The sequence below is a fragment of the Sciurus vulgaris genome (assembly GCF_902686455.1).
Source record: "Sciurus vulgaris genome assembly, chromosome: 5".
Classification (NCBI taxonomy): domain Eukaryota; kingdom Metazoa; phylum Chordata; class Mammalia; order Rodentia; family Sciuridae; genus Sciurus; species Sciurus vulgaris.
In genome coordinates this window covers 74028466-74048815 of record NC_136465.1, presented here as the reverse complement: position 1 = coordinate 74048815, position 20350 = coordinate 74028466, and the positions used below count along the sequence as shown (strand labels likewise).

The 20350-nt window shown below is 48.8% G+C and overlaps 2 protein-coding genes across 4 annotated transcripts; both read right to left on the bottom strand.

The window, feature by feature from the left end:
• Window positions 1-3585: 3585 nt before the first annotated feature.
• Window positions 3586-11405, bottom strand: ENO2 (enolase 2). Of its 2 annotated transcripts, none has more exons than XM_079139089.1 (12): window positions 11231-11405; window positions 10013-10111; window positions 9452-9547; window positions 9240-9298; window positions 8867-8936; window positions 8304-8437; window positions 7857-8079; window positions 6715-6912; window positions 5693-5894; window positions 5313-5421; window positions 5023-5081; window positions 3586-4499 (listed from the first exon to the last, which is right to left on the bottom strand). In XM_079139089.1, the coding sequence occupies exons 1-12, from the start codon at window positions 11388-11390 to the stop codon at window positions 4430-4432; spliced, it is 1479 nt and encodes a 492-aa protein (XP_078995215.1). In that variant the 5' UTR covers window positions 11391-11405; the 3' UTR covers window positions 3586-4429. The 2 variants fall into 2 exon arrangements, with proteins under 2 accessions (XP_078995215.1, XP_078995216.1); XM_079139090.1 differs by lacking the exon at window positions 11231-11405 and adding an exon at window positions 10660-10805.
• Window positions 11406-11801: 396 nt separating this feature from the next.
• LRRC23 (leucine rich repeat containing 23) lies at window positions 11802-19944 on the bottom strand. 2 transcript variants are annotated; one of them, XM_079142468.1, is made up of 8 exons: window positions 19790-19944; window positions 19068-19255; window positions 18882-18991; window positions 18048-18301; window positions 16703-16833; window positions 15056-15192; window positions 12505-12817; window positions 11802-11987 (listed from the first exon to the last, which is right to left on the bottom strand). In XM_079142468.1, exons 2-7 carry the CDS (start codon window positions 19203-19205, stop codon window positions 12544-12546), a joined length of 1044 nt encoding a protein of 347 aa, XP_078998594.1. In that variant the 5' UTR covers window positions 19206-19255; window positions 19790-19944; the 3' UTR covers window positions 11802-11987; window positions 12505-12543. The 2 variants fall into 2 exon arrangements, with proteins under 2 accessions (XP_078998594.1, XP_078998593.1); XM_079142467.1 differs by having other exon boundaries at window positions 12517-12817; window positions 19790-19940.
• Between the last annotated feature and the right edge of the window lie 406 nt (window positions 19945-20350).

Genomic DNA, 20350 nt, shown 5'->3' with positions numbered 1-20350 from the left:
TAGATTGAAAAGATGGAGGGGCATGGATTCTTTGGGTCAAGGAGGTGTGTGGCAAGAAGTGAAAGAAGCTTAGGGTGGAGGGGTTGGAGGGCTATTTTCAGAGAGAATGAGATGGAAGTTTGGGGACTTGAGGGGAAAAACTGAAAAGAAGACATAGGAGGATGAGGTTTCTGGAAGAGAGTAAAGGGTTGAGTAAAGAATTTGAGGTTAATGAAGGAAAACGGGAGAGAAGTAAACCCACAGGAGATGTCTGTGAGTAGAGAAAAGTGAGAGCATGAGGAACCTTAGGGACGAAGGAGGATGGACCAGATGCCTATTCTAGGGGAAGACTGAGCTTCTAGGTGGGAAGGGAGGTGGGATGGCTAGATCCTGGAGGTGGGGACTTCCAGTTAGGAGGCTTTCCTTTGGCAGATAAAATGGGGGAGAAGGGGTTAAAAATATTGGAAGAAAATGGAAGATAAGACCTTTGATGGCAATATGGAAGGAAAGTCATTGATGGGGAAAGAGAAGAACTGGGGAGGTGGCAAGAGAGCTCTGAGGAAAATGACAGAAATGGGGGATGGCAGTAGGTAAGGGGTATAATGAGTGGAACACCATCCTCAAGCCCATCCATCTAGTTCATTTCCATCTTCTTTCCCAAGTTTGTTCGAAATTATCACTAATGGTTTCTTAGGTCACCTGAAGGGTTCGTTGTGGACCCATATCCCCCCATCCCAATTGTTTGAACATGGAGACAGTCCCCATCACAGACCACAGGTTCTTCCTAACCCTTCCTCCTCCCCTGATCTCTAGGCAATCTCTGGCTCAGTGTGCAGCTATTCCCAGTCTTCAACCATGAAGCTAGCACTCCCACCAATCTACCATCAGTGCCTTCTTCTGGGCTCCCTCCCTGGCCCCACACCAAGCAGCAACATCTCCCAGGACAAAGGACACCAGAGACACAGGGTGATTTTTGGCAGCTGAAATTGGGAAGGCCAGAAAAAGGGAGGGAGGCAGGCTGGGAAACAGGAAGAGCTGGAGCTGGAGTATGGATTGGGAGCCTTCAGTAGCTTTCCAGATTTGGGGTAGGGGTAGGGTACTTGAGGGTCCAGTCCAGCAGGAGGTCAAGGGAGACCCTGAACTGGCATGCTTCCACCTGTCTTCTGGGAAGGAAGGAAGTTGGCTTTGTAGCAACTCAGTAGATTTTTGTCTCACAATTCCTTAGACCAGACTCAGCCAAGTTCTGGGAGTACCCAAAAGCTCTAAACAGATTCCAAAGCACTTGGGAACAAGGAACAGGAGCCAGAATGCTTCCTTGGCCTAGGAATGAATTCCCGCTCTGAACTGCCCTAAATCTGTTGGCACTCACTTTACCACCACAGGTCCACATTTCTTGCCCCTCCCAGGGCCTCCTAGAGATCAGGCCAGCTCCCTATCTTCCTATGCCCCTTTCTGTATCTCTTGGGGCACTTTACACTTCTCTCTGTTTTCTCTGGGGTCCATGAAACCTATCTGTCCTCCGTGACTCCAAGGCTGGCTAGGACTATGTAGTTGGAGCCCTTCCTCAATGCTCTAGGACAGCCTCTACTCCTTCCTTCCACCACCTAACTCCTCCTTCTCGATACACCCTCTCCCCATTACATTTCCTCTTTCTGCACTTCTCAGATCAGTTCTCCCACTGGGGCCTGGCCCAGGCCCTCCCCAAACCCCTTTTAAGGCTAGATTTTCCTCCCTTGTTTTTTAACCACAAAGACATGAGCCAGGATAGTCATTTATCTGAACTTAAAGGAAAAATGTAGACATAGGTAAGGGCAAGTTTGGGGAGAGTGGGAAGAGAAGCCAGGGCCTACCTTTTCCAATTTCTCCTCAATCGGGGGGCGAGGCTCACAACTCAACTGTAGGGAATAAAATATATACACACAGCCCCTCCATCCCTCACCCCAGCTCCCTCTCTGGCCCCAATCCCCCACAACCCACTGGTCTCCAGGCAACGGCACAAAAGGAAAGTGGAAAGAGGGGCCTGGGAGGCCCAGGGAGAGCTAGATGTAACCCAATCCAACGCAGTACCTGGGGTGGGGGTAGGGGGTAATGTGCAATAACTGTCAGAGAGGCTGCTAGCAAGGAGGGAGGGAAGAAAGGACAGGTTAGGAAAGGTAGCTCCAACTATAATGGTCCTGGCCAGCCTGGGAGTTACTGAGGAAGATAAGTTTCATGGACCCCAGAGAAAAAGAGTGCCACAGAGAAAAGTAAGAGGAGCCCCAAGGGACAGAAAGTAGCTCTCGGAGAGAAGCGAAAGATGAGATGCCCACATTGAAATTAAGAGGCACAGGGGAGACCAGAGCAAGAAGCTCTTTGTTTTGTTTTGGGTCCTGGGGATGGAACCTAGGAGCACTACCACTGAGCTACATCTTCAGCCTATTTTTTATTTTTGGTTTGGTTTGGTACTAGGGATTCAACACAGGGACATTTTACCATTGAACTACATTCCCAGTCCTTTTTATTTTGAGACAGGGTCTCCTTAAGTTGCTGAGGCTGGCCTCAAACTTGCAGTCCTCCTGCCTCAGCCTCCCAGAGTCGCTGAGATTTCAAGGGTGTGACATCATGCCCATGCATAAGAAGTTGTTTGAACTGAAAATGGCTGAGGTGTCGGAAACACAGGAATAGAGGACAAAGAGGGACCTGGACCTGGGCCCTGCCCATACATAGCCAGAATCCTCTTTTAGCTTTAGGGTGGGCAGAATGGCAGAGGGAGTCTGGGACCAGAACTTAAGAGCATAGGAATTGACTGGGAGGTCCGCAGAGGGTACAGCCTTGAAATTGCTCCCACTCCACCTCACTTGGTGTCCAGTAATGTCCCACAGAACCTCAGCTCCCTCTAGTGGCAGTAGTTCTGTGTGTAGGCCCTGCCTGATGGGATGGATGTGTCCTTACTCCAAGGTACTGGGAGGGGGTTTGTTCCCAAAGGTGGTTCTTAAGCTCAGCAGTTCAATGCTGAGGCTCCACAAGAGCTGAAGAGTTCCAGGGGCCTGCAGTCACAAATTGACACCCGCCTTACAGTCCCACCAGCCAAGGAGTATGTTCAGTACTTTCAGTTTACTAGAGGGAGGACTGTTTCCTCAGGCCTGCCTCTGCACCCCTGCTACCATTTTTTCCTCCCCTCTTTCCCATTTTCAGGAACTGATGTCCACGAAGTCCTCTTACATTCCAGAATCAGCCAGAATTTTGTTGGGAGAGGCCTGGTATGAGCTGCTCCAGTCTACAGCTTTTATCAAGGACCCTTGTAGAATCTAAAAATGCTTTAGACTGCTTCCCCCTGCCAAACAGACACAATTTTTTTGATATTTCCAATGACTCCTGGATCCCAGATTAAGAACCCCTAGTTCTGGGTTCTGAGGCCAAGCGTGCTGAGAAGGCAGATGCAACATGGACCCCACCCCGCCAGATTGGGGTAGGCGGTACCATCACCTTAGTCACAATTGTTCATTTGGACTTCCTCTCTTGGTGCCCTCCTTCCCTAGCTATGCTATCCAGTGTCACCAACTTCCAAGTCCTCCATCTTCTCTCCACTCATTTGGAGCTGAGTAAGAGTCCTCAGACACAAGAATGCACTGTGATTCAGACTTTAATGATGGTGCTCATTTCAATGCCACAGAGGTGGTGGCAACTGTGGAACAGCACAGGGAAGTGAGACAGCACTCTGGTGCAGCTGGAGGAAGAACAGGGAACCTAGGGCTGGAGAAAGATATGGAAAGAGTCCCCCAGACACACAGCCCCACTCTGGACAAACCCAGGGCTTCAGTCAGTAAACACAACATAACTGATGTTAAGACCCTTTTTTGTTGTTACCCTTTCCATTCCAGCATAACCTCCCACCCCAGGTCATCATCGGATCTATAGCCACATGAAATACAGGTGCATAATTCCATCAAGTCAGGTCAGATTTAGGCCTGAGAGTTACAGGATGAATTAAAAATAAATAAATGAATAAATAAATACACTAAGCTTTAGCTGGGCATGACCACATAACCAGCATTCCCTACTGCTCAGCACTATGCCCAGAGTTCATGGCTCATATGCAACATGGAAAACAGAGCAAAGCACAAGTGACATATGGTCCCACTCTAAACACCTCAACACGCCAACCCTGAAGTTCCTGTCATAGACACTGATCATTCTTTCATGGACCTCCTTATAGTCCTCATTCTCATTTCCAGTTTTTAAGGAAAAAGGAGGAAGAAGTGGAGAGTATGGTACCCCAAAGAATGGAGCCCATAGGAGGGAGAGCAGAAACAGCAAAGGGGCAGGGAAGCTGAAGGGCATCCGGAGCAGGCTAGTCAGGGGACTTCTGAGTGCCCTGGGGCTCAGGGTGAACTATCACAGGTCAGGAGAGCAAGAAGGAGGTTCCAGGAAGATGGGACAGAGGTTCCAAGTCTCCAGGCAAGTAGAGGGATCACAGCACACTGGGATTGCGGAAATTGTGTCCAGCGAAGCGAGCTTCATCCCCCAGCTCTTCTTCAATTCTGAGATGAGCCAGAAAGGAAACAGTCAGGGAAGCAGAAAGGACCCACATGTCTTTCACGGAGTCCCTCTAGCCTCCACATTCCCTCATTCTACCTGTTTTTGAGTCCTGTCCCACAGCGAACATTTCCTGGCTTTCCCATGTAAGCTCAGTGGTCTACCAATCAGGCTGTCAGTAAACCAATCAAGCAAAGACAAGTATTTGCTGTGCATCTACTGTCTTGGGTTTTTTGTTTTGGTTTGGTTTCATTTGGTTTAGTTTTCAGGACTGGGGATTGAATCGGTGGGGGGGGGGGGGGGGTTCTACTACTGAGCTACATCCCCAGCCCTTCTTATATTCTGTTTAGAGACAGGGTCTCATTAAGTTGCTAAAGCTGGCCCCAAACTCAAGATCCTGAACTGTGCCATCACACCTAGCTGAACATCTTCTGTTAATTCAGGCCCTAGATGTTGGCGATATAGCAGTGGGCAATCTAGGTTTTTAATTCTCTGTGACCTTGGGCTCCCTTTCCCTGAGACCCTCACCTCATGAGCTGGTTGTACTTAGCCAGACGCTCAGATCGGCATGGGGCACCAGTCTTGATCTGAAACATTCCAAAAGATGTGCAATTTAGCTCAGCAGCTGCCACATCACTGCTAAATCTCTCATGCATGCTAGGTAAGTACTCCACCACTGAGCTACACCCCAACCCTAAAACTTCTACTCCTGAAATTTCCCTGACACCCTCAAACACTGGAAGGAGAGACTCATCTGGGCCTAAAACTCATCAATCCCACAAGGATCTCCCTCCACCCCTCAGGTTGTCCCCACTCACCTGGCCCGTGCACAGCCCCACCACCAAGTCAGCAATGAATGTGTCCTCAGTCTCTCCTGAGCGATGACTCACCATGACCCCCCAGCCATTCTCCTGGGCCAGCTTGCACCTGTGTCCACACATCAGCACTGATTCCCAGCCCAGCCCCACACAATGGTCATCTCTCCCACTCCCAACCTTGGTCTATGTCAAGAAACACCTGGAGGGAAGTTGTCTGGGAGAGGAGCAGAGAATCATGGGTGAAAGAGATTAGAGACAGGAGAACTTGTGAAGGGGACTCCAGCTCTTTTCAGCAGCCCTGGGCACAATCAGGCTGGGAGCATTTGCAAGAGGGGTCCTGTAAAAATGGAGGCCAAGTAAAAGGGCCAGTAGGCACTCACGCTTGGATGGCTTCAGTGACTGAGCCAATCTGGTTGACCTTGAGCAGCAGACAGTTGCAGGCCTTTTCTTCTACTGCCCGCTCAATGCGCTTTGGGTTGGTAACTGTCAAGTCATCACCCACAATCTGGATCCCTACATTGGCTGTGAACTTGGACCAAGCTGCCCAATCATCCTGGTCAAATGGATCCTCAATGGATACCACTGCAGAAGGAGTAATAAGGAGAACTTTGATCTTCCCAGGTCTCTGCTTCAGGTAGAGACAGCCCCCTTTGATTCCCTGAAATGAATAGGTCCCCTGGCTAAGCCTGTTCATCTTGCTCCCTCCCCAAACAAGCCTGTCCTGATTCCTATCCTGATTTTTATTTCATAAAACCTCCAAACAACAAGAGTTCAGAACCTTCCCACAACCTCCCATTGTATTTCCCTATTCTCAGTCCTAGCTCCCTTCTGCATCCAGTTTCATCAATCAAGATTACGGAAAGGTTCTAGTTCCCTGCCTGGACTATTCACCCTCTCACCATCCCTGGTTCCTTCCAAAGTCCTCTCCATAATCTAAGTAACTTTTTTGTGTGTACTGGGGATTGAACCCAGTAGTGCTTAACCACTGAGCCACATTCCTAGCCCTTTTGATATTTTATTGTGAGACAGTGTCTCACTAAGTTGCATAGGGCCTTGCTAAATTGCTGAGGCTGGCCTTGATCTTGCAATCCTCTGCCTCGGCCTCCCAAGTTGCTGGGATTACTGGCATGCACCACTGTGCCAGCTTCCTAGTAGCTTTTAGAGCCCACACTTTAATTCAGGATCCAAAGTAGATAGAACAGACTCATCACAGGTACCTGTACATTAGCACAACAAAGCCCAATCTGCAGAAGGCTCCCTCACCCTATCCCTAAAGTTTCCTCTTAGGCATCTCCACCTGGCACCTAAGTTGGTACCCCATAAGGTCCAAAGTTGCCCCTACATATCCCTGCCTGGCTCCTGCTCCTCCCCCTGCTCCTTCTCCCACACTCTCTTTTCTCACCAGGATAGTCCCTGACAAAGTCCTGGTAGAGTGCCCCCAGCTGGTCCCCAGTGATATATCTGGAAGGATCAGCGGGAGACTTGAAGTCCAAGTCATATTTGCCATCTCGATAAAACTCTGAGGCAGCGACATCCATGCCAATGACAATCTTTTCTGTGTAGCCGGCCTTATCGATGGCTTCCTTCACCAGCTCCAAAGCTAGAGATGGAATACAATGAGATTATATGCAGGAGGAGTGGGCAGGGAGGGAAAAGGGAGAGAAAAATTCTGAGCAGTAGAGTACTGTTGCTGGGGAGGTGTGGTTAAGGTGGTCGTAGAGATTATCTCTAGGTCTGGGAGAAGCCATCTTCCCATATTCTAGGGGGACAGAGAAATGGAATTATTGTGAATAGTTTTTCTTTAATAGTATCACATCACCTAACTACAGATATGATCTCATTTAATCCTCACAATGATGCTATGAGGTATAAAGTGTTATTATTTCCATTTTACAGAAAAGGAAAAGGAAGCACAGAGAAGTTAACTTTTCAAGTTAACTTTTCAAGTCAAGGTTTAAATAAATTCAGGCAATTTAGTCCCAGAAACAACTTTTCTCTCTCTTTACTTTTATTTCTCTATTTTGTAGTGCTGGAGATCAAACCTAAGTCTCACGTATATTTAGGTGAGTGTTCTACTACTGAACTACAGTACCTCTAGTACCTCTACAGTACCTTTACCACTACCTATAACTGAACCTCAATACAGTTTCTCCCAGGGCACAGAAAGATTTAGGGAGCCTAGAGGCCTAAAAGGCTGGGATTGATTTGGAATGGCTCCCTGGAATTTGATATATCTCCTATGGAGTTAAAGGATGGGATGGACCCCAAGATCACCTAGACCATCTCCCAGTATTCTCAGGGGCTCCAGTGAGAACTTACAGATACTAACAGATCTGGTTAAGCAGGTAAAAGACTATCCTGAGTCTGCATGTAACTTGGCAGGCCCCAGGAACCTACCCCAAGGGCTGGTACTTCTTGGGGCTTACAGCAGTTTCAAGGACCCTCCACCCACATTCCTCAGGACTCCTAAAGTGGAAACCCTTCTATCATGATATCTCAGAATACAATAAGCCTTTGAACTGGAAGTGGGGCTTCTGACCTCACCTTCACTGTTTTCCAGGATATTGGGGGCAAAGCCACCTTCGTCTCCCACATTAGTGGCATCCTTGCCATACTTGTCCTTGATGACCCCCTTAAGGGTGTGGTACACCTCTGCCCCAAGGCGCATGGCATCCCGGAAACTCTCAGCACCCACTGGGAGGATCATGAACTCCTGCATGGCCAGCTTGTTTCCAGCATGAGAGCCACCATTGATCACATTGAAGGCCTGGGGAGCCAGAGAGGATAGTCAAAGAGCCCTTCTCTCTCTGCCCCTGAGAGTGCTGTACCCAGATCTGTACCGGAACTGTACCCAGATCACCAGACTGAGTTTCATGTTCCCATCCCTTGTCATTAGCTGCCCCATTCATGTCCCCCTCATTGTTCCTCATAAGATTTCATGCTCCCTCCCTCCCACCCCTGAGAGAGGCTCAAGCATTGTACAGTGCTCACCGGCACAGGCAGGATGAGATCTGAGTTCCCAGCCAGCTGAGCAATATGGCGATATAGGGGCAATTCCCGCTCAGCCGCCCCTGCCTTACAAATGGCCAGGGACACACCCAGGATGGCATTCGCCCCAAACTTGGCTGGGAGATTATAGAAAAAGGCACTGAGCAAAAATGTTCCTTATCCTTCTAGCCCTGATTCTACCTATATTCCCCAAAAAGAGCCAGGAAAGAAGATCCCCCTCCCCTCTCCTCACCCCAGTGACATCCCATCCATTCTGTCCTGAAAATGGCAGGGCAGGGGGAGGAGGTGGAAGGAGGGTATTAGAAAGGGCAGAAAGCCACACCCCTTTTAAACTCCCCAGACTGTCTAGGCCAACTCCCTCCTCTTTATGCTACAAAGAAATTCTTCTTCTGTCTAATGTTACTCCCTCCCACTGCAGTGGCTTTGGGAGGATGGAAGAAATCCTCTGACAGTCTCTGAGGAAGCCCCCCAGCAGAGACCCCATTTAGTTCCTGTCTATTCTATTGCTCTACCCTTACACCCACTTCCTCCCAGCCCCTACTTACATTTGTTCTCAGTCCCATCCAACTCCAGCATCAGGTTGTCCAGTTTCTCTTGCTCCACCACAGAGAGACCCTGTGGGCACAGCCCCCATTACCCAGGGCCAGGATAGAGGCTGGGTCCTAAGGTAGAGGGTCCCCCCATTCACACAGGCTCTCATCTGGCCAGCATCCAACCAGGTCTCTATGACAGCAGCCTGCTAGCATTATGGGATGTGAACTCCCATGGGAGCAGGGGACAATAAGAAGTCTTTTCCCCACCCTTCCCCTTGTAACCATGATTCCTAAAAGATGGGTCTTTCCCTCCCCATCCTCCTTCCCATCCAGAATTCCTTCCAGGACACTGGTCCTGCCATCCCCAGCAAAGAGTGGGCCTCACTGAGCTGATGAGAGCTGGTGCAATAGTGCTGTTGATGTGGTCCACTGCCTTCAGGACACCTGGGAAGAGGAAGAGAGGCTGGACTGGGTCAGGGTAAGTCAGAGAAAAGAGGAGGAGGAGGGGAAGGCATGCTAGGAGAGGGTTGGGGAGCATGTGAGGTAAGGGTATAAGGCTGAGGAGTGGCAGAGCCTAGAAAAGAGAAAGGGCCTCACCTTTGCCTAAGTAACGCTGTTTGTCCCCATCCCTCAACTCCAGGGCCTCATAGATGCCAGTGGAGGCTCCGCTGGGGACTGCAGCTCGGAAAAGACCTGGAGAAGACAAGGAATGAGGAGGGAGGGAGAAAGACACTACAGGGACAGGGATTCCTTTAGCCTTCCAATCCTGATCCTAAACTCCTGCCTGCCACATCCAGTCCTCTCCCCATACTTCTCCCTAACACTACATACACCACCCCAACACACAGCCAGCTACATAAACAGTGGCTTCCTCATCCACCCAGCAGAAGCCCACAGGCACAAGTGGAAGCCATAGAAATGAAGCTCTGCCAGGAAGCACCACACACATACACACACACACACACACACACACAGAGAAGCAGATATACAGAGGTAGGGCACGTCTCACACTAAACTAGAACACAGACCCACCTAACCTGGTTCCCCTAGACAAGGAGGTTCAACTCCACAATCCAGCCTTGTGAGCCTGGCCCAGGACCCAATTTCCTCAGAGTATCAAGGAAGGCCTCTCAACCTAGACCAGAATTAGTACATTACCCTTAGCAGTATGCAGATCCACCTCCACGGTGGGATTCCCACGGGAGTCCAGGATCTCCCGCGCCCAGATCTTCTCTATGGACATGATGGCTGGGATCTCTTTGGGTGAAAGGGAAGAAAGACAGGAGGCTTAAAGGGGTGGAGCTTGATATCAGTGGGAGGGGCCAGAGGCTGGGAGGGATGGGAAAGAGGTTACTGCAGTGGGTGGGGGGTGGGGAGGAGCTGGCTGCAGTCAAGAGGCTATAGAAGGGGTACCCCCTCCCCCCATGGGGAGAGGAGAAGGTCAATGCAGTGAGGAAGGGGAAGTCACTGCAGGGGGGGCGGGGTGCCATCAAAAGAGGAGATGGGAGAACTCCGCAGGGAGAACTCACAGTGAGGTGGGGAGGGACATGACAGCGGTTCCCTCACCCCTCAGCAGCTTCTCCGGCTGGTGGGGTCCCCCCCCCCCCCCTATCCCCAGAGCAGAATGGCTGCCAGGCTGGCATTTTTCCTTGGAAGTAGGAAGAAGGTGGGTTGTCTGCGCAACCTCTCCTTGAGAGTCCACATCCTACACATATTAACACTCCAGGGTCCCAACCTCTCTCCCAAACAAGTGTCCATCTTTCTGAGAAACGTGCAGTAGAGGAATCTAGGGGGCCCTCCAGTGCCTGGGGGTTGCAGCTGAGTGGGGAAGCATGAGACCTGATGGGGTAGTGAGGCTGGGCCCAGACTCTCCTCAATCCCCAAATTCCCCACTCCTTCCTTCCCTCCTCCATAGAGCTGAGAAAAGGAATTGCAAAAGGGGAGAGGCGACGTGGGGAAGGAGTAGGAGAGAGGGGAGTCTAGAGGAAGTCTGGGGGAGCTAAGGAAGGGTGAGAGAAGGCATCTCCCCCATTGCAAAGCAAAAAAGACATGCCAGAATAAAATGCATAGCCCGTGGAGACGCCGAACTTAAGAAACAAATCGGCTGGACCCGAGGCACGGGGAAAGAGGCAGGCAAGGGTGAAGAAACGCGCAGTTAGGTGCAGGTGCAGAGAGGGTAGGTTCCTAAACGAGGGAGCGAAAACCTGAAAGCCAGAGGAGAGGTCCGCGAAGGCGGGGGATGGAAGGTGCCGGGGAGCGAGGGCGAAGAGCAGGTGCGCAGCGCCACCCGCAGAGATGCACGAAGGACAAGGAAGGAGGAAGGGACACAGCCAGGGAAAGGGAGTCAGAGGGTCGCCGGCTGGGCCAGGGCTTCACCTCGAGGCAGCAGACTCAGCTGGTGTCGGTGTCGGTGGCGGTGGCAGTGGCTAAAGCGCAGAGAGAGCGGGAGTGGTGGCAGCGGAGACTGCTGCGGCTCGCCAGCGAGGGCGGGGGGCGGGGGGCGGGGGGTGGCGCCTATAGGGCCGGGCCGGCGCATGTGACCCGGAGCCCCCGATGAGTCAGGAGCTGCCGGCGGAGGCGCACGTATCATCGGGTTGGGTACCGGTGGGGGTGGGGAGGGTGTGGGAAGCAAACCGGGAGACAGGGGAGACCCAGGACCTGCCCCAGGACCGGCCGAGCATACGCAGGCTCACCAACGCCCCGACCCATTCCAAGGAAACAGGCGCGGTCTCACACCATAACCCTGCGTGTACTGAGCCCCACACTGCCAGAGAAGCCCATGGCAAACTCAGTAGCTCATAAATCAAGTTAGACACAAGAGTATCAAAATGTCTATTTATTTGAAAACCAGCGGAACTGTCCCTAACACCCCTGACTGCCTCCGCAGCACTTTTCTCCAGCCAACCCTACAAGCATCCTTGGCTGCTCCCTGCCTAGGCTCCAGGCCCACTGGAACACCTCACACTGCTCCCAACAGTGCCTAGGTGACCATCACAGAGCCTGGACCTCAGGCTGTGATGAATTCCCAGCTCTGGAGCAAAAGGAAGCATCCTGTCTTCCCCGGACAGTGGTATGAATGTAGTGGCCTGAGACTGGAGTCTTATCAGGTCTTGGGGTCAAGGTCATTGGTCTCCTGGAGGAAAAGAACAGAAGTCCCCATCAGTAGTGCCAGCTGCCTTCCAGTTCTCTGCACTCCTCTTAGTCTCTCACCTGCCCTCTTTTCTCCTCCTCACCCCTGTGTCCTGTTATTTTTAGCTTTGGAGTTTTAGTGCAGGATCTTCCTCTCCTACCTTCTCTCCCAGGCCCTGCTGCATTCCTCATACACCAACTACCACTCCCTTATGCCATTCCATGCTCCCAGACCTGTTCTTTCATATCATCTTCACTCCATGCTAGCACTGGCTGCTCACCAAGTCCTCTGTCTGCGCCACCCCCCCCCCCCCAGTTTTTCTCAATTACTCTTCTGACCTCTTGATGTATCTCCTAGGCTTTTTATTAGTTCTCCCAGGCCCTCTGGTCCTTTCTTCTCACCCTTCACCCCTAACTCTGGTCTCTCTGAGGGTTCACCTTGCCTTACCCCCACTGCCTTTTGCAGAAACTTCACTTCCCCTCTCTGCCCACCCCTTGGCATCTTCTCACTGCCTCCCCACCAGCATCCTTACTATCCTTGGAGGCTAGAAGAACCACTGCTAGACCAATGGCTGGTCCAGTTCCAAGTCATGCTCAGGCTCAGCCTCCTGCTCCTGTTCCTCCTTCATCCTCTGACGGATCTCTTCAGCCTCGGCCCGCTCTTCCTCCTCATAAAACTCCTTGTCCAGACGCTCTAGGTGTGCCATCTGCACCAGGGCCTCCTGACGGTAGTCAGTCTCATCTGTACATGGGTTCTCCAGCAACACCAAGGCTCGAAGCTTGGGCAGGTCCCGAAGCTTTGCCAGCTCTCCCAGGTCACTCACCATGTTGCCCCTGCGACATGTGGGGTCAAGAGGGTTCATCCAGGAATAATGGGCTTTGGTTGCTAGCTGCTAGGAATGGGGCCTCTGGAGGGAACCTCCCACGGGGACTGTTTTTCTAGAAATGCAGACTAAGGACAGGCCTGCCAAGTGCAGCCAGATTTGCCACAGAGGTGCTGTCCAGTCCCACTCCTGTCCTGCTTGTGCCCTTCCAGGATACCTAAGTGCCATATTCTACTCTGTGATGTCTCATATTGTTATACCTTTGGAACAGCAAAGCTAAGCCATACCCTGTCCTGTAGTTGGGGAGGAGTGGGCAAATTTCCATATATTATTCAAACAGATTTTTTTCTGTGTCAATCACACCTCAACAGAAGTTAGAAGGTAGGACCAAGTTTAGTAGAGAAGGAATGGGAGGACTGGGGATGTACCTCAGTGGTAGAGTGTTTGCCTAGCACACTCAAGCCCTGGGTTTGAACCCCAGCAGCACAAGGCAAAAAAAAAAAAAAAAAAAACATTAATTCTGAAGAAATGGGATCTAAGCATGGCGTCAGAGGGTGGTGCTGTGCTGATACTCCCCATAGGAAGGAAAAGGAAGTAGCGCGAGGGATGGGTCAGGCCTCCCAGTCTGAATAACAAGTTTTGGTCTCCTAATGTGCCTCACTGCTGTGTGATACTCATATTTATTTAAATGTTTCAGCCTGATCTTCTTTTCTCTCTCTCTCTCTCTCTCTCTCTCTCTCTCTCTCTCTCTCTCTCTCTCTCTTTTTGTACTGGGGATTGAATCCAGGGGTACTTTACCATTAAGCTACATTCCCAAACTTTTTTTTTTTTTTTTTAATTTTGAGACAGAGTCTCACTAAGTTGCTTAGGGCCTCCCTAAGTTAGTGAGGCTGGCCTCTAATTTGCAATCCTCCTGTCTCAGCTTCCAAACTGCTGGGATTATAGTTGTGGGCCAATGCACCTAGCTGTTTCAGCCTGACTCAATGAATGTGCTAGGCCTCCTGCAGTGTTTCTCATGTGGAGCATTACAGGCATTTTGTATGGAATGTTCTAATGCATTACAGGATGTTTAGCAACTCTGCCCCAGAAGCACCTTCCAGTCATTTAGACAACATGTACACCCTTTCCTCCACTTACCTCCAAACATACCCAGTTAATAGTCACTAAGTGCGGCTGGGGATATAGCTCAGTTGGTAGAGTGCTTGCCTCACAAGCACAAGGCCCTGGGTTCAATCCCCAGTGCCACCAAAAAAAAAAAAGTCACTAAGGAAGGGCCTATTATCCCTATCTAGTCCATTAGTAGGAAAACCTGCATATGCAAATAGCAGATACATGCTATTAGCAGATCTATGTGGCAGAACTAATTGATAAAAGATTGCCCCAGGGGTCAGAGGCAGGAATAGGGGCTTCCAGGTGCAACCACCTCTTCCTATTTGGATATTCTTTCTCTTGCCAGCTCTTGATTTCTTTTTATTGCCCAAGAATGGAGACAATTTCCTTACATCACTGCTTGAAGAAACACACATAAATCCTCTAGGGATTGAAGATATTGCTGAGTGGTAGAGCACATGCTTAGCAAGTGTGTTAGTATGTGTGAGTCCCTGGATCTAATCCCCAGCCCCACCAAAAAAAAAAAAAAAAAAAAGAAGAAGGAGGAAATGGTAGAAGAGGAAAAAAAAAAAAATTAAAAAATCTTCCATTAGATAAGAGTTGCTCAAAGAAAATCCCCAGACCCAGGCACCTTTCTAGAGATTTTCTTTCAAATACTCCTCCCTCAAATCTGAACACATCTTGTGTTTAATATCAGTAAGGGAGCCATCCCTCACTAAGAAGACAATAGAGAAAGGAAATAGAAAAAGGTCACTCACCATGTTTATAGAAATAGAGAAAGGAAGTGGGAATTTGTATAGAATCAGGCCAGGAAAAGAGCTGGAGACAGATTATGAGCCCCTGAAGATCAGAGACTATCTCTGATTCCTTTAGATGTTCCCAAAACACAATACAAGGCCTGGCACATAGTATATTCTTATTAATTGTACATTTAATTAATAAGGATTCAAGAGTTTCCAGTTATAAAGGTCTTAGTGTTGGAATTAGAATCAAATGCAGAAGGAAGTTAAGAAAAGCAGGGGTGACCATCCAGAAGGCTAAGGTGAGGACCTGGCTATGCACTAGGATTGGAGCCAAGAAGGAACACAGGTTCAAAAATTGTTCCTGGTCAATGGTGACACAAGCAGGGAGTACATACCTCAAGTTGAGGTACTGCAGTGATTTCATTTCCTTGGAGAAGCCACTCAGAGTTTCAATTTGATTGTCTCGAAGATGCAAGGTAGTGAGATTGCTTAGGTTCTCCAAGCCTTCAACCTTCTTCAGCAAGTTCTGGGCCTAGACCCGGAGACACAGTTAATTGATTAAGAGAGGAGAACAGGGATAGGAAGTCAGAAAGAAATGAAGCAAAAGAGGAAATCCAAGAGGTGGGGGGCTGTGGGAGAGTAATAGGGATGAATGAGCAGAGGGTGTATAGAGAATAAAGGAGAGGGCTCAGTGGTAGAGTGCTTGCCTAGCATGCAAGGCCCTGAGTTCCATCCCCAACACTGCTGCGAAAAAAATTTTAAAAGTATGTGGGAACCAGGTGTGGTGGCTCATGCCTGTAATCCCAGCAATTTAGGAGGCTAAGGTAGAAGGACTGCAAGTACAAAGCCAGCCTCAGCAATTCAATGAGGCACTAAACAACTTAGTGAGACACCGTCTCAAAAATGAAAAATAGGACTGGGGAGATAGCTCAGTCGGTAAAGTGCTTGCACTGCAAGCACAAGTCCCTGAGTTCAATCCCCAGCACCACAAAAAAAAAAAAAAAAAAGAAAGAAAGAAAGAAAGAAAAAGGGCTGGGGATGTGGCTCAGTGGTTAAGCACCCTGAGTTCAATCCCCACTACCACACAAAAGAAAAAAAAATGTAAGCCAAACACAGCAGCGCACACCTGTAATCTCAGCAACTCAGGAGGCTGAGGCAGGAGGATCACAAACTTCAGCCTCAACAACCTAGTGAGAAAAATTTAAAAATAAAAAATAAGTAGGGCAAAGGACGGCGAACATGCTCAGTGGTATAGCACCCCTTAAATTCCTGGTACAACAACAACAAAAAAGACCCTGTCTCAAAATAATAAAAAGGGTTGAGGATGTAGTTCAGTGGTAGTGGCCCTGGATTCAATCTCCAGTACAAAAAAAGAAGGTCTAGGAGAAACTGCCATCCAGAGAAAGGTCAGCTGTAATTTCCTACTATATATCTCACAAATGCCACCTCTAATTAAGGAGGAGATGCTTTAACCCACTCTCAGACCCAGGAGTCCCATTCCTCCACTGAGAAGTGGCTATGGCACCATCCTAGAATGAAGAATCTCAAATCTAAAAAACTAGACATTTAAGTGATCTCCTTAGCCTGATATCTGAGCCATGGTTATGACACATTTTGCTGCTGCATTTTTCTGTATTAAAGCAAATTACTATCTGCACATTGTGTATTATTAGTCCTGCTTGGTGGGAAGCACCTTGCCAGTTTTAATTTTGCATTTCCATAATATCTGGCACCAAGTAAAGGCTCAAAAACTGACAGCAGTTACCTGCCACTGTATATTTGGTTATATGTAACTTGTTTTGATCTTTACAGGGCCTCACAGCCAAGAGTTTGCCTTGATTCTCAAATGAGCCTTTGGACTTGTACTTTTGGGCAATTTGTAACTGTTAAGATTATGTAGACTCTTGGAAATGAACTAAATGCATTTTGGAAAAAAATGATAATGGTTGGAATTATGATGATGAAGTTAGTAGCTAAGCCTAAGGATCCTGACCCCAAGGACTGCACCCTCTTCCCACTCCAGCTATTGTCCAGTGAACTACCAGGAAGAGGTTCTTCAGCTTAGGAAGGTTGAGTCCCAGGGTGGATTCTAGCTGGTTCCCCCGAAGCTCCAGGGTGTGCAGACTGCTCAGTTTTTGGGGGTCCAGACCCGTCACCATGTGGATGTGGTTCCCTGGGGAAAAGGAAGGTGTCAAGAACTCAAAGGGCCACTCTGAATGTTCAGCACTAGAACCTGAATTTGGGATGTTTATGAGTTGTCCTCTCCCTATAACACAAGGTGGATAGTGAGAAGGAACAACTTCAGAGCCCTGTGGCAAGTGGATCCACCCAAGCCTTTGAGGATCAAATGAAGAGTGTCCAAGCAATCGACATATCTAACTCTCTCTCAAGTTTTTGCTTAAATGTCCTCTTCTCAATGATACTTGTTCTAACCAATCAACCTATTTAAAATTGCCATCTGTGCTTGCCCCCATTCCTCTTGTCTGATCTATCTTTTCCACAGCATTTATCACTTTTTAATTGAACCAAGGGATACTTTACCACTGAGTAACACCTCCAGCCCATTTTTTTTTTTTTTAATTTTGAGACAGGATCTTACTAAGTTGCCCAGGCTGGTCTCAAATTTTGCGATCCATTTATCTAAGTGCCACAGGTCACTGGAATTACAGGCATACATCACCATGCTCAGATTTTTTTTTTTTTTATTGTGTTCATTGTGAATTGTCTGTCTCCCCCAACTAGAATGTAAGCTACACAAGTATTGGAATATAAGGGGGGGGTGGGTAGTGGGAATTAAACCCAGTGAGCTACATCCCCAGCCGTTTTTTTTTTGTTTTGTTTTGTTTTGTTTTGTTTTAAACAGGGTCTCACTAAGTTACTTAGGGCCTTGCTAAATTGCTGAGACTGGCGTTGAATTTGTGATCCTTCTGCCTCAGCCGCCTGAGCTGCTGGGATTACAGGGGTGGAATTTATGTTTTGTTCACTTCTATATCCCCAACACAAAGAACTGTTATAATGAACCATAATGAACTTCTTGACCTGTGTGTGTATGTGTGTTTCTGGTGCTGGGGATGATTCCAAGGCATCATGCATGTCAGAAAAGTGCTCTTCCACTGAGCTACACCCCTACCTCTCCAAGTGCCTTAATGAATGAATGAATGAATGAATGAATGAAGAGTGCTGTGTAACTCAGTCAAGGACAATATGGCCCTTCTGTCAGACCCAGACTAGGGAAGGAAAGAATCTGGGCCAGGAATGTATCTCAGTGGTAACAGTACTTGCCTAGCATGCTTGAGGCCATGGGTTTAATCCTCAGTACTGAAAGAAAGAAAGGAAAAAAAAAGGAAGGAAGGAAAGCATCTTGTGTAGCCCATCCTAAGGACCCACCTTTGAGATCCAGGCTTCCTAGCCGAGGATGAGAGATGCCTTCAGTGTCAGTGATCTGGTTGTAGGCAAAACTAGCAATTTGCAGATAGGGCAGTTCATTCAGTCGGGCAGTCCGAAGCTGATTGCTATCAGCTTTAAGCCACAGCAGGTGGGTGAGGAAATTGAGTGGTGACAGGTCTGTCAGGTGGTTTTCAGAAATATCCACATAGCGCAGATGGATGTAGGAGCGCAGCAAGTTAATGTCTGTCAGGTCCCTAGGAGATGGCAGAGGGAGGATTAGAGGTAAGAACACAGAATAGGCAGAAATGCTAAAGCAGAGGGTAATATGGAGATGGCTTATAATAGGGAGAATAGGTGACAGATGGGGAAAGAGAAGATAGGTGAGTTTTTTTATTTTCTTTTGTTCTGTGGTGCCAGGGATCAAATACAAGTGTTCTACTACTTAGCCAAGTACATGAATCCTGTTGAGGGCAGAGACTGTCTTTGAAGAGTTGAGATCTACACTCTAAAGGATAGGTGCAGAAGTCCAGCAGCAACATCACACATACTCTTAGTCTCCATTTCTCCAAAGAGACTTTTATTCGTTTGTTTTGCAGCACTGGGGTTCAACCCAGGGCCTAGGACCAATGTTAGGCAAGCGTACTGCCACTGAGCTATACCTCCATCCCCCAGAGAGAATTAAGAGATCCTGAAGAGTAAATTCTATCCTTCCCTCCCAACTAGTTCAGGATGAGAGAGATCCAAACTTTCAGTCCAAACACCCAGGAATGAGAGTGGGAAAGCAGGTGGGACCCTACAATATCTTAGTCCTCATCTGATTCCTCATAAACGCACCTGTCTTTAAGCTCCAGCTTAACATAAGCATGCGCCAGTCCATTACCAGTCTTACACAGCAAAGAAAGCCCTTCCTTCATCATGTTCTCGGTGAGAGGGATAGGCATCCACTGCAGGAGGAAATAGAGTAAGACATCCCTTTCCAGCCCACCCCAACCTTAGGACCCTCCCTTTGCAGGTTCTCACTTCTTCAGAGAACTCTTCCCCCTCCTTCCTGTAGTCCTCCCACTCCTCTGTCTCCTTCTCATCATCTTCTTTTTCCAGATCTTCCTCGTCTGGCTCTGGCTCTGGCTCATAGTCATCCAGATCATCTTCATCTGACATCTTTCTCCCCGCTGGAAGGTTCTGGAGTCAGATCAAGCTCATTCCTTGTCCTGAGAAAGAAAGATTTGGCTTTCACCAACCCTCAGCTCCCTGACCTCCATTGACATGGACCCTGCCTATCACCCCTGCTCTTTCAACTGAGCTTCTTCCCTCATCTTGTGAACATTTCATTTTGACTTCCAACATCCACTTCGCACATATCATATAGGACACCTTTCCCTTCAGAAATACCTTCCTGGACCCCCAGACCTTTTCTGACCTTCATAGTTGCTCCAACTCTCCAGCAGACCAGATTCCCTGTTTCCTGGACTTCCTTCTCTCCACTTCTTCCATCTTCCCCTTAAGCCAAGTCATCCTTCAATCTCCCCTACCAATTTCTCTTCCTCCCCTCCGTTACCCTCACCTTCCCTCTTCCAACTCTAACCCCCCCCCCCCCCCACACACACACACACTTACACCCGCTCTATTCATTGCTTGTAGCTTTGCCTCCCAGCTTAGCCCCATTTCCCTGACTTCTGGAACACCAGTCTGACATGCAGTATTCAACCCTCCCAAGTAATGCCCGTTCGCAAACGGATGCTGACCCCGGATCTGCTTAACTAGAAGCAGTTCTGAAGAGGGTCTTAGATCTGAGAAGGAAGGATTGTTTTGAAGAGGCGCAGAGTGGGTAGTAAGATTGTGTACTGTTGTTATGGCAACGCAGGGCGGGGCACTTGGCTGCGGCAGTCCGCGACCGTTCGTGAAGAGCAGCCACCAACTGAAAAGCAAATCCGCTGGAGCGGGAGGTTCGGCAGTTGCCTAGTTACGAAGCCTAGTTCCCAATCCTAGGAGCCCGGATGAGGCGCGGAAAACGTCGTGGAGATAATTGGCGGAGGTCGTAAAACAGTGGGCAGGGCTTACAACAGTCCAGTGAGGCGGGAAGGAGGAGGGTCTAGCCATTACGTCACCCAAGACCTTAAAGGGACTGGATATACTTGATACAAAACCACTGTGAATTCAGAAGAAACTCATCCCTAAAAGCAAAAGGGACATGGGCGGGATACAAGGAGAAGAAATACCAAGATAAAGGGTCAAATCCTCCCCGATAGGCCCCGCCCGTATCTATTTTCCCGTAGATCTTTGGAAGGTAACTTGACAGAACACAA